The 13,703-nt window shown below is 41.2% G+C and overlaps 1 protein-coding gene across 1 annotated transcript in view; it reads left to right on the top strand.

Moving 5' to 3' along the window:
* ALK (ALK receptor tyrosine kinase) overlaps positions 1-13,703 on the top strand; it is a 318,891-nt gene that overhangs the window by 136,926 nt on the left and 168,262 nt on the right. Inside the window, exon 4 of the mRNA XM_050893080.1 lies at positions 11,950-12,151. Within this exon, the coding sequence (XP_050749037.1) occupies positions 11,950-12,151 (202 nt within the window). The remainder of the gene's footprint in view (positions 1-11,949; positions 12,152-13,703) is intronic.

Here is a 13,703-nt window from a genome sequence, read left to right as displayed (position 1 = left end):
TGGTTAGTGCTGTTTAATTTAATTTCATGTAAAATTTCTCCATTATAGCTAGGCTTTGTGCTGTCCAAATTTGTTATTTTTTAAGATAAACATTTATCTCTTGAGAAGTAGAATTCATTTAAAAGGCATACTGAAGGTAGGATTACAACATGTGAGATGATTGGCATGCCCTGTTCAGTGGGCAGATCCCCTGTGGCTGTGGTTTTTGTTTTTAGAGCAAAAGAGCTGTACAGTCTTTCATCCATAATGTTCATCGAGAGCTTGAACTTCTACAGTTTGTACTCATGTGAAACCCACATTGAAGCCCCACGGGTATTTGCCTGCAAGAAGAGTGGAGGGCTTGGTTGTCTGCACTGGAAAAAGCAGTGTCCTTTTTATTTCAGTCAGTTCATTGTATTCAGAGCCCAAAAGTGTGATAGGCAGTTTGCAGAATAAGTAAAGAAGAAATTACTCTTCCTCAGCAGAAATGTAATTTCTAAGTGAATCGCAGTGCAGTCACAGTAAGAATAGCAAACTGAAGAGAAGAGACAAGGCACAGGAATTATAGTTTGGTATTGTAGCAAAAATATTCTGAGATACATGTGCTTTAATGGTCACTGTTGACATGACTGAAGCTCCTCTTTGTTTCCTTGTGTGCTGTTGTCACTGTGTGTCCATTCATAGCTGCCAGCTATCTTTTCCTTCATTCTCTTGAACTCTTTCATGCAGTGACTTTCTAAGGTATTCTCTGTAAAGAGGTCTGGCCTTCAGTGAGACTCCTAGGCCCTGTAAAGAAAAGTATTAAAAATGATCCATTGGTCTTCCTTGGTACACGTTAAAGCATTTTTAGAAGGAGATGACAACGCAACCTAGTGACAGATGATACTGGGAAGGTGGAAGTACTCAGTGACTTTCTTTTGCATTGACAGGCGAAGACAGCCCCCAGACCTTGGCATGTAACAGCATGGTTTCAAGAAAGGGGCAGCCAGGATTGGGAGAGCACAAAGTTAGGGACTACTTAGAGAAGCTGGATGCATTCAAATCCCTGGGACTGGGTACACCCAAAGGTGCTGTGTCTAAAATCTATGAGAAATCATTGCAATTGAAGGAGGTCCTTGACAACCGGAAAAGATTAGTAGTATGTTCATTTCTAAGAAGGGCAAGATGAAGGACTTGGAGAAATATAGGCTGGTCTGCCTCATATCGGTCCTTAGAAAGAACATGGAGCATGTCCTCTTGGACTCCATTCCCAAACAGGTAGAGGACACGAAAATAATTGGGAACACTTAGCATGGATTTACCAAGGACAAATCATAGTTCACCAGCCTGATGTCTGTGTCAAATGACTGGCTCTGTGAGCAAAGGAGAAACCATGGATCTACTCCACCTTGACTTTAGTAAGGCTTTAGGCACCAGCATCCCCAGCATTCTCATGTGGGAGCTGAGGAGGTCTGGGTGGGTGAGCAGCCTATTGGGCAGGCTGAAAACTGGCCAGACTTTTGGGCTCAGAGGCTAATAATACTTGGTGGCTTCATGTCCAGTGGCAGCCAGGACTGAGCAGAGCTGACCCCAGGAGCCTGTATTGGGGCTGGTAGTGCTCAGTATCCTCATCCACGACCTAGATGATGAGACACTGGTCAAATTTGTAGATGATCTTCAACTGAAAGGAGAGGGGGCTTGGCTGATGCAGTGAATGGCAAAGCTTTGCTCCAGAGGAATCTTGAGGACTGGGCTAACAGGAGCCTTGTGGAGCCACCAGAAGTGAGAAGCTCTGCCCTTGGACCAGGACCTGCCAGTGCAGCATCCCCCCAGGCTGGGAAGCAGTGGCCTGAGTAGTCCTGCTGAAGAAGACCTGCAGGTTACAGAGGACCCAACCCATAGGGTTGGCAGCCATCCAACCCCAAATAAGGTAGGAAGAAGGCAGCCAGCATTGAGAGAAGTTATTATCCTGACCTGCTCAGTGGTGGTGACACCACACCTGGGTTGCTGTGTCCGGCCTCAGCTCTCCTTCCCAGGTCAAGGTGGATGTGGAGAAACCAGCAGGGCCCAGTGGGGGCTGTCCGTGTGTTCAGGGGCCCACAGCACGTACCCCCTCAGAGAGGTGGAGGAAGCCGGGCTTGCTTAGGCTGGAAAGAGGTGTCTGAGAGGTGAGCTAGTAGTGGCCTACAACCACCCAATGGAGAGATACAAAGAAGGCAGAGCCAAATACTTCACAGCCGTAGCAGATGATGCAAGAGGCAGTGGTGACAGTTTGCTGTTTGGAAGGTCCAGGTTGGACTTTAGGGAAGACTTTCACCAGGAGAGGGGGGCAGTGCTGGAACAGGTTACCCAGAGAGGCTATCAAATCTCCATGCCCGGAGGCTTTTGAGACTTGGCCAGACAAAGCTGCAGCTGCCCTCATCTAATGTTGGTGACGGTCCTGCTCAGAGCAGGACGCTGGACGGAGACCTGCAGAGGGGTCTTCCAGTTCATGTGGTTCAGTGATCCCGTCTTAAAAGAGAGACAGCAGTGGGCAGGCCGTTTCCTTCCTTGTGCTGGAAGGCCCTCCAGAGGCCAGAACTGAGACCAGATAGCTGGAGTCCAGTCTATTGAGATCTGATATCACCAGGACACGTAGCCTTCATCTGAACCATGCTCCTTCCTTCACCTGTGCCACTATCTCTAGAATAGAAAGGAGAATCTGTTTATTTCACGAACAAGGCAGATTAGGTAGAGTTTTAATTAGAGCTAACTGCAAGAAGCAGATGAAACCAGCTCTTTCAAATGAATGTTGTCATAAATAATATTGTTGGCACTTGAGCAGTTCAAACTACTAATTCTGTGTGATGCCTGATTTTACTGCATTAAGGAGGCAAGCCCCTCACCTTTGTGCTATCTTTTCCAATTTGAAAAATGGATTTTTAGAGTCCTGAGGTTTAATCTGTTAATGTTTGTGTAACATTTTGAATTTATAAAATGCTATCTAAATGTGAAGCTTAACTGTGGTGTTGGAGAACACTTTTTATACGTGATCTGAAGGCCCAGGGAAAAGTCATTATGTGTAAGCTCCTGGACTCCTATTCTCTTTCATTGATTGCCACATCATTTTTCAGCATGTCTGTCAGTGTTCAGAGAAGCTCTAACCCATTGTCAGACCTAGGGGAAAGGGTCGTTGTCCCCTCACTTGTCTGCTCCTTGACAAGTGGTGTGCAGGTGAAGCTTGCTTTTTTTCATATACATGAATGTCAGGTGGGTTTTTTGAATCAGCAGAAGGAAAACCAGCAGCCAGTGCAGTTTTCACAGGTGAGCAGAGTGGTCCTCAAAATGTTTCTGACATCTGCATTTCTTTCCATCCTATAATTGGTGTGCCAAGGCACTCTTCTCCCTTTCCATCCCTGCAGCGATGACTTAGGAAAGCACAGAAAATATAAGGAAGCTCTGGAGCTAAAAGATGAGTGGAAAGGGGTCTGCCAGACAAAACTGGTGTCCAGAATTGATAGTGCAGAACTGATAATTGAGTTACTGAAAGGCAGATTGGGATGGAAGTGGCATGGAGACTAGAGATGGAGGAAGGATGGCTGAGTCTCAGGATGGGCAGGGATTTGGCAACAGATGCTTTACGCTATCAAGCATTCAACCAGCTCTGGATAGGATCATCGCCTTTCCCAATATTTTTGGGGAGAATTGGCCAAATAATTGTCTCCTGGTACTGTGTGCATGGATGTACATGTATGTATGTAGAAGAGAAGCTGACAAGGACAGATTAAAATGTATGAGACATTAAAATACACCATCTCCTCAAGATTTATCTTATTTATATTATCTGTGGACCAATTTCATGATTCTCCGATGATCTGAATTACGACTCTTGTGCACTTAAAGCTGACATAATGGCAGCCTCTATGTGATGAGTTTAATCCTGGCACAGAATGAAAAAGGAGGAGGACTACACCAAACAGATATAATTATGCGCCTTCTCTTGTGGCTTTTCTAGTTCTTCACGGGAATAACTTGTGGTACTTGCTACTTGTTTAATGTTGTCTCTGACGTTACTGAACTGTGAGTTGTTGCAATACCCATTCTGTTCCAGGCACGTTTCTGTTCAGGTACTTGTGCGTCAGAGTATTGTCAAACTTCTTAATTTTTAAGCTTCTAGCCTCCTGAGTGTAATCAAATAAGCACACTTGAGAGTGAAGTGTCAACTAGAGGCACAGCATTAGGCTTCCTTTCACACCCTCCCGTTGTTAACTACTGCGCACACTGAAGTACTGAACAGGCGTTCTGCCTCTCTGTTTTTATTGACAGAACCAGCTTCCTCTTAGCTTTCCCTTTAGGTCAGTCTGTCTGTCTTGCTCATGATGACAGAAAATTCTCCCATCCTCTAGTCTCAGAACAGAGATCTCAAAAGCAACTTGCCATTTGCCTCTGTCAGCAGCAAAAGAGAAGATGCATATTGGTTAATCAGCTGTGCAAGGCTGAATTATTTAAACACTCTTTTGTCATTCTCTAGGAAAGATTTTAATGTCAGCATTGAATTTTAAGTTTTTAATTAACTAACTACTTTTTTCAGTTCAGTGCTTTTCAGCTGGGAGCAAACACTGCTGAGTCATTTAGGAATTGGGCTGTAACAGCATCTGGCTCTAGCTCCCATTACAGAAGGCAATACCTGGAGCTTTTAATTGTTTTCTTCTTCTTCCTTCTGACTTTTTCCTTTTGAAAAACTGGATTTAAAATGCTTTGTGAGAAAAACATCTTTTATTGTTGTCTATCTAAAGTAAGTGATGTGATGGGATTCACCTTTCCACATGGATATGCTAGGGATTATAGCTGATAAATAGTAATAAAGTTTTATAATAGTGTTCCTTTGGACTACAGCTCACACACTACACCTGAGTTTAGGGAAGCAACAGGGGAAACCTGTAAAAAAGCTGTGTGAAGGTCACTGCTAGGAGACTGCTCCCTTTGCATGTAAGGCTTCAGAGTTGCCCCTAAGAGAACAGGTAAACTAATAAGGAAAATTTCTGGGATTGGAGTGTGAGAAAAGGGAGGACTCCTGTCTTTCCTAACTTCAAGTTGTGTTTCTATAGCACTGCTGCAGTTCCCAAGGATCACAGTGAATACTGGTTGTTTGAGGGAGAAGGTTTTATATGAGTGAAGTCTTTGAATTTAAGAGAAATCATATGGGGCAAATCAAATTTGCCTGATGCTTTAGTGAGAGGACAAAATTTGACTTTATTTTGCTTTGATGGATTATTGGCCTTCCTCTTTATATTTAGGAAATGAAAAATACTTGAATAGGAGGTAATTTTAAAGACCTTTGACTTGCAGATCTCTGCTCTGATACCAATCTTGGCCACATGCTGTTTGCAGTTGTTTAATGTCTGCCTTAACTTGTCCATTTGTGAAATGTATTACATGCCCACAAGAGTTAGTATGAATTCATTAGCGTTTCTGAATGCTCTTGCATCATCTAGAGAAATGTGCTCGCATAGCTGCTAGGTATTAGAAGTGAAATCCTGGTTCTATTTAAGCTAATAGCAAGAACTCTGATCGACTTCAAAAGAGGTAAGATATCATCCAATTACCATAATTAGATTGTTAAGAATTGTTCAGCTCCAAATTTTGTAATAATTCAAAGGCTGTTACCTTCATGAATTTTAAGTCAGATGCAAGTATAGCATGTTGCAAATCTTCTGGTGCTTATGCAGTCACATTGCACTCAGCACTGGAGACTATTCACATTCTTAGTGTTCAGCACATTTTGGAGCCTTGATGAGGCAATTAGAAAACCCGTATAAATAAGCCTAGAAAAAGTATAACAGTATCTTTTCTTAATGTTGTCACTGAGGTAGTGCCCAGTTCTTCCATGGCTTTTACCAACTACTGTGCTACTGCTATGAGAGTTTTGCTTGAATAGTTAATTTGGAAGTTAAGTGTAAAATGAAGAATCCAAAGACCAGCTCTGTGGGATATTTTGTGATACTAGTGGAAGCGTTCTCTCCAGTCAGCATCTCCAAAGACAATAAAACTTGATTTAAATTTTTTTTTTTCCTACTGTACAGTCCCCAACAGACGTTGACTGTTAATAGTTTTTACAGCTCTAATTTAATCTGGTAGAGTATTGAACTTTTACGTGAAAGGTAATAAAATCCTTTTAGTAGGAAGATGGAGTTTATGTTCAGAATAACAATCTATCAGTTTTGCAAAGGATTGTTAAATTGCTGCTTTATAACTGTGATCAGATTAAGTCAGCCTAGCTGTGTTTTGAGCCTTGCTTTCCAAGAAAGTAAGTTAAAATAACAAAACTATGGTCTTTAGTTATCAGGGAAGAAATCTGCTTGAATCAGCATGGGGACACTTTAGTTTGTATCGGGTATCTGGATGTCTGCTCTGTGTGTATTATTGGCTTGGGTGTGTTGCTAAATATTATTTTCAAATAATGTGAACTTCCCTCTTCATGAATTCTAATGCATGCCACTTTTGTAACTGATTTTTATGTCCCATTGCCCTGTTTGATGTCATGTCTTTAGGATCTTATTTGATTGTGTGATATCAGGTATACAAGAACATCTCATGCTGGACATCCTAGACCTCAGGTACAAGTTGAGGAGTTGCCTCCATGTGTTTGTCCCAGAAAAGCTGGTTGCTGTTTTCTGCAGTGAACACTTTCCTAGAGAACCTTATTTTCCATTGTAACTTCTCAGGCTGCCGTCTTTTTGGGCTGCAGCCATCTTTCCTAGACTGCTGCCTCAGAAAGGTCAAAGGATGCAATAGGGTGCACTGACCTCGCTGAGCATCATGAGGTTGTTTAGCAGAAGAACCTGACCAGGCTCTGTACTACGTTTACCCTGAGACTGACTAGGAAGGATTTAGGGTATGAGCAGTTAGCAAAGTGCATTCAGAGCTATTGCGTAGCTATCAGATGACCAGCTTTTAAAGGGGCTAGCAGTAGGATACTAAGTTTGCCCAGTTCTTAGGGCCAAGTGATGGCTCTGTCTTTTGAACATCTCAGGGTTGCCTCAGCATTCACTGGCATGAGTTTCAGATGTTTTGTGCATCCATATCAGACAAGGATGTTGGGCCATCCTACAAGAGATTGTAGGAATGGGCTTCATTGCTGGTGTGGTTTTGAGTTGTAGTCTTACCAGTCTATACCCCTTCATTTGAAAACTTTTTTGAATAGGTGCTTTATTGATAATGTATCTGTACATGCATAGTACATTAGCATCAGTTTCCTTGTTTACAAATATCTCTGTTACCTTATTAGTCCTGAACAGCGCAACTTGAACCTGTCTTCATCTCAAAAACATCTTGCTTTTAAGCTGATAAGCCATTCTTCCCTTTTTGTGACATGAATGTTAAAATGTTGTAAACAAGCTTCTAAAGAATCAACAGCAGTTTTTCATTCAGGATATATTAATTTGTCTTGTAAAATTCCTTTTATGTCAACTGCAATAATTCTCTGTGCTTAAGCATAAATATCTTTTCATGTGTGTTTGTCTGAAGTGACAGCAAGTTGCCAGAGATGTTATCAGACACAACACATGAGGATGAGTAAAACCACTGCGTTATGACTGCAGGTATTAAAAAAGTAGGGAAAAATATGATTAGAAGCTGCATACTATTGGTAGGTTTCTCCCACAGTTTGTGAGTGTTTAGGGGGAATGTGGAAAATAAAGTATTTGCATTTAGACCAGCAGTTTCTGAAATACCACAGAGCAATATCAGCTAGTAGGGTTTCTATACTGTCATATAATGCAAACACAGATGTATTTGGTGCAAAATACTGAATGCCGGTCCCTCCGCAACCACATGGTTCTGCGTGATGATGATGAATGAGCTCAGGACCCAGGAAGTGCTAAGTGCCTGGGTCTGTGGCTACATATCTAGTTATAATGTGATTATTTTAACTGCATCTCTTTAATATCAGCATTGCACTGTGCAGCCAGAGTCCAATTTAAAACCTGTAGTGGAAGACTCCTGAAATGACTCATTGGTGAACATCTTTCTGAAAAGCAAATAGACCCTTCAGAGTCCTGAGCAGTAGAACATGACACTGGCAGCACATACCATGAAGGGGCCTTTCATCTCAGCTTATATCTCTTGATATCTAAATAGCAGCAGAAGTTTGTTTGAAGCTACAGTGCTTTTTCTGGCTATTCACCTGGGAAGATCCCAAGAGCCTTATTAGAGCTGCGAGCTAATAGGAAAAAATAAGTGCAAGGAAATTATAGCTGGAACCTTAGAGTCTTATGGGTCTACACAATGATCTCAGATAGAGCGTGCCACACGGATTCCCTCCCACTGGAGGGAAATACAAGTGAACAAGTAGCTTCTAATTTTGCCCAGAAAGTCCACTGGTGTGAAACAGAATATTGTTCTGTCCCTCAGCGTGGATGGGGAATTGATCTCCATGTGATCTTTTAACTCTTTTGAAGTAGCAGTCTCTAATCTGATCCTGGAAGTGGTGCTCACATTGATCCCGTGGGAGGCTGTCACATGAAACAGTGGCAAGCAGTGACTGAGACATTGTGCCTTTGAGGGAAGGGAGAAGTATAACTATTTGTGTTCAAAATGTATCATTTCTCACTTCAGACATGTTAATTATTCCTTTGTGGTGTTTGACGCCATTGGTTTCAGTAGTGTAAATCCTGTCAACTTTAATGAAAGAGGATTTGTGCCTCTGTCAGTGGGTTGTTGTCTTTGTGTGTGTATGTATGTATGTATGCAGTTGACTGACAGATATGTCATGTATGCTTTGGAGACCGCAAATTCATGAAACTGGGTTTGTCTGAACTGGTGTTTCCAGTCTATTGCTTGTGGAAAAGAATATGTGCGATGTTTATGTACACTATAGGTGTCAGGCCCGGTTACTATAGGAACTCACCAGTCTGCTCTGTAATAACCAGGTCTAACTCGTAGTGCATGAACAGGAATCTTCAAATTCTGCTGTGTAACAAAGCCTCTGCGCTTTCTGTGTGATTTCATAGCAAGTACCCCTCAGTTCAACTTTGGAAATGGTTCCAATAACACCAGAGCCAAATGCAGCTCTGATAGTTCTTTCCTTAGCACTTATGGACTAGACGAGCAGTTAGAGCAAAAAGAGCAGCACACATGGAATTCACCCATGAGATGGTTGAGCTTTCAAAAGCAAGAACAAAGTTATGTTTATTCTCTCCTTTTTTTAAAATAAAATTTAAAAAAAAATTTAAAAAAAATTTAAAAAAGATAACCTGTCATAGCTCTAGTATTTGCCCAGGTAGGTGATCTTCCCAAAAGTATGCACTAGGAGGACATTTCTGACAAGACTGTGTACCAGTGGTGAGGCCAATGCAGTGTAATAGTCATGTCCTTCAGAGTGATTTTCTAGGCACCACTTCACAGCAGCGTAGTGTGGGGCTGTTCCTCCTAGCATCCTCGGAGAGTGTGCTGGGATAGGCCCCACCATGGCAAAACTGTATTCCTTTTAGCAATATAATTTAGTAGATAGAACTGGCCATGTGATGAGTAATAAGCCACAACTGCAAAGTGTGAGCCCTGTAAATAGAGAGTAGAAATATAAAAGCCAAAACAAAGGAGGTTAGTGACTATCTCACAAATTTGCTGTAGCAGCTAGCCTTGTCTACTACTAGACTTCAATGATGTTTCAAACCTGGCCCCAAGTCAGTGCATAAGAGGGACTATCCTTGGAAGCTCTCTTTATTTAGAACCACTGCAAGAAAAGAAGGCACGAGAGCTGCCTTTGTTTGTTTGTTATTTTAAAAATCTGACTCCCTGTTGCAAGGCAGTAAGATGAGCAAATGGCTCTTGCACCTGGCAGGTTACCATCAGTAATTATTACAACGCTTAGAGTCTTTCTGCCACCAGCAGAAGTCTCTTTGCTCCCTTTCATGTCACAAATTTCAGTGTTCTTATGGGGATGGTACAATTAAAGCCACAAGATTTAGTGCTCTAATTCCCTTTTGTTTGCAACAAAAGGGAGAGACAGGGAAGGATGATACATGTGGCTGGGTTTTTGTTTTTATTTTACTGACCAGCAAAAATACTGTGTATATATAACTGTGACAATAACAGAGTTTGTTTAAACTCATCAAACCATTCTGTTAGTAACTGGATTAAAGGCTATTATTTCACATAAAGGAATCTTGTTATTGAAAAAAAAAAATGCTGCGACTACATTTCACTCCTCTCTGTTTACAAACCTCGACATCTGAGCAGGCTGTACCTTATGTATTTCTGCGTGTTTCTTTCAGTACAAATGTTTTCTAGTTTTAGATATGTTGTTAACGGGATGCCAATGTCAAGAACACTGTTTTTGACAAGTATGTAAAAAATGCTGCTTATGATAAATGTGTGTATGGGAGGGAAACGTGGTGGTTGACAGGAATCCAGGTTTCATTTTTAGCCGTTCCATTATTACCCTGTGTGTGACCTGAGATGAATTGCCAAATCAGACTTTTTCACAGAGGACATCTGTGAGCATGAGTGCAATTCCCCTGTTCTAAATCGGCATCTGACAGTGAGATATTTAAATCTGAGCTCTTGATCCTCAGTTCAGTGGAGAGAAATGGGAACCACCAAAGGAAAATTCACCAGATCCATTTTAGGATGAGGTGAACTACCACAGGAGCTCAGAGTGGCTGGCTTGCACCTTGTGGTCCACAGCTTAGACACCAAGGTGAAGGCGAGCAGGATCCATTTGTGGCCCCTCCACAGGATTTCTTAGACACCCTGGATCTCAGCTGAGCCATGCTCAGTGATGTGGAAGATCATTCCTCTGAAGATTCAACTTTAGTATTTTCAAAAACAAGCTGCTGCTCCTGCTAAAATTCATGTACACTTAAAAAGAGGTTTAAATTACAGCCCTGTTGGGCCTTAGTTTCTCTCTCTATGAAATTAAACTGTTCATCGGATCTGCATGTTTTAAGTATTAACGGACAGGCTTTATTAATGGACGCTCCAGGAAATGAAATCTCATTGTCTTGATTATCTGACCAGTCTTGCTAGAATCTGTGGAATATCACAATTTTTGTTGCTTCAAGGTTGGTCCCTTTCATTTACCAACCTCACACCCCAGTGTGCTTGCTCGGTGGACAAATTGGTAAATTGGTCAGCTGCCAAAAGTGAGTAATTTGACTTACCTGAAATGAGCAACAGTGTGATGAAAATACATTACTTCTGTCCCACTGGATAAGCCTTAGATTGTACTGAAATAGAATTAGGCCAAGGGAGTCAATGTACTGGATAATAATGAAATGTTTAATGTGGATTAGCTGCATATAAAATTAATACATTAGAAAGAATTGCCGAAGAAAGGCAGGAATTGCAGGCCTTTATCCTGACTCTAATGACTTAAAAATGCTGCACTTTTCTGTTTATAGAAGAGCAAAAGTAAAGCTATTGAATGTGTTCTTTATTTGGGTGAGAGAAATAGATATAAAGTATTATTAAAAAAAACCCATATATATCTCAGAGATGTCAAATCGGGATCCCACTGAACCAAGGCCATAATGTTTGGATCTGGACCACACCTGAGAGATTACAGAGATGGGGATGAAGTCCAGGAAGAATAGGTACACGAAGGCAAGAATCTAAACCTAAAACTCCTTAATCACCTGCCTGGGCTTAACTTTGGAAGTCTCTTGGTTGATTGAGTTTTATTGTTACTGTTGTTATTTTTCCCTGCCCTTAATATTTATGGCTTTTTCCACTTTATGCCTTTTCTTTTGGGAGCTAAATCTAAATGTAATCTTTGTTTTGGGCCATCCAAAGGTGAATTGAAATATTGCCTGCCTGGGAAGATCTTAATGGGTTTAATACAAAATGGGCAAACTTTCCAAACTAGTTGGTAAAGACAATCTTTGACTGGGAAGAATGGAAGGGCTGCAGAGTGAGCTGCAGCATAAAAATTACAAGTATTCATCTGCACTCTGTGAGGCTTTTGGGTTTTTTTTTGTTCTTAAACCTTTCTTGTTGCCTCATCTGTTTTAGGTTCATTTCTGTTTCTCAATGCATCAGAGAGGCCAAGTCCCGTCATCCTGAGCCCTTGGCTGAGAAGCAGCAGTGACCAATGCATAGTTCAAGTGGCTGTTTATAAGTTTTACCAGCAGCGTGGAGAATATATTGCTCGTGTCCTTCCCATTGATGAAAGCAGCAGTGAAATCTTATCAGTGGAGAGTCCAGAGAAACATGGGTAAGTCTCATCCTCTCATTTGACTCACAGCTTGAGTTGAGAAGAATCACACGATTTTGTAGCAATACAGCCACAAAATGCACGCTGCACGTCTACTAAGGGGAGCAGGACACCACACCGAATAGATGTTTGTCTTGCATGGGTCTAAATTATTGTAGAAGCTGGAGATTGGTGCTTATTTTATTATATAAAGCATCAGCAGACTACTGGATCCATGTAACAGTGAATCTCTAAGTCGACATTATGTTTATTCTCAGTGCTTGCCCAGTACATAGTATGGGTACTCATCCTAAGTTTAAAGCTTTTCTGTCTAATTTGCTCTATCTGATTTCTTTCTACTACTTCTTTACCCAAGTATACTGTTGGGCTTAGAATATCTACTGAGTCTTTGCAGTTTCATGTGTCTGCATGCATTTTAAGTTTTGTCTTGCATTTATGTTTTTTTTAAATGCCATCTTTTGTCAATAAAGCAGTTCAGAGCTACTGCCAGAGGGGGAAAGCTTTTAATCTTTCAAGGGTGCAACTGATTGAAATGTTTTATCCTCTTGGCGCGATTAATCTTAATTGTTGATGATGTCTTAATTTGTCAGACTTCCTGTGCATTCTTTTAAATTTTGGTTAGCAGCAAAACAGCAGGAGCTGAACACAGTAAGTATTTCAAAATGCTATAGTAGTGGAGTAACTTAGAATTGAATTTGGATGTATGTGAGGCTAATTTTCTACCTGTTCTATATACTGATTTTTTTTTTCTTTGTATTTTTTACTTCTGCTGTGAAATGTGTGTTAAGAAGCATAATTTTTACTAACCTTCTCAAATGTTCTTTGTTTTGATGTGACAGATTAGAGAGTTTCTAATAACAAGTGCTGCTGGCTTGTGCTTATAACAAGATGTAATTATCTGATTACTGTCTACAGCAAATTCTGTATTTTCCAGTAGCAAAAGGAGAACGTGCAATAAAAAAAACCTTACAGGAGATAACCTAACTCATAGAAACAGTTTGAATAGTTGTAATTCTCATATAACACATGGCCTATAAAAGTGAGGAGGAGAGCTTGTGTGTGGATCTGGATCATACTTAGTTCCAGCAACATCATCCAAATTGTAAATTACTGTTGATGTCTGGGGAAAGGTAATTAGGGGAGCCGCAGCAGCTGTCTTCTTCCTTAGCTCTTTGCAAATGTTGTGCTCTATGTCACAGCTAATAAACATGCTTTGTGCAAAGTGCCTCCTGCATTGGCAATGCCACTGTTCCTTGGCACTTGCAGGGTATACTGCTGTGTGTAAAATGCTTTGCTGTGCTGCATGGAGGAGCTCTAGCTTGGATCTGTGGGCAGGCAGAACTCACCAGGAGCACAGGCAAGTGCCAAATGTAAGGAGCCTTGAAGGGAAGGGAAAGATCACTTTAACTACGATAACGTATGCCTACCTTTGCCATCTGCTGGAGACAATATGGACTACTCAGCTGTGCGTTGCAGATGGCAGATGGAGATTGTCACCGCAGTAAAGAGGGTCTGTGCTTTTAAAGAAGGTGGTTTTGGTTCTAGCTTGGCT

Source organism: Gymnogyps californianus, chromosome 3 (assembly GCF_018139145.2).
Source record: "Gymnogyps californianus isolate 813 chromosome 3, ASM1813914v2, whole genome shotgun sequence".
Taxonomy (NCBI): Eukaryota; Metazoa; Chordata; class Aves; order Accipitriformes; family Cathartidae; genus Gymnogyps; species Gymnogyps californianus.
The sequence above is the reverse complement of the archived record's forward strand: the minus strand, read 5'-3'. Positions and strand labels throughout refer to the sequence as shown.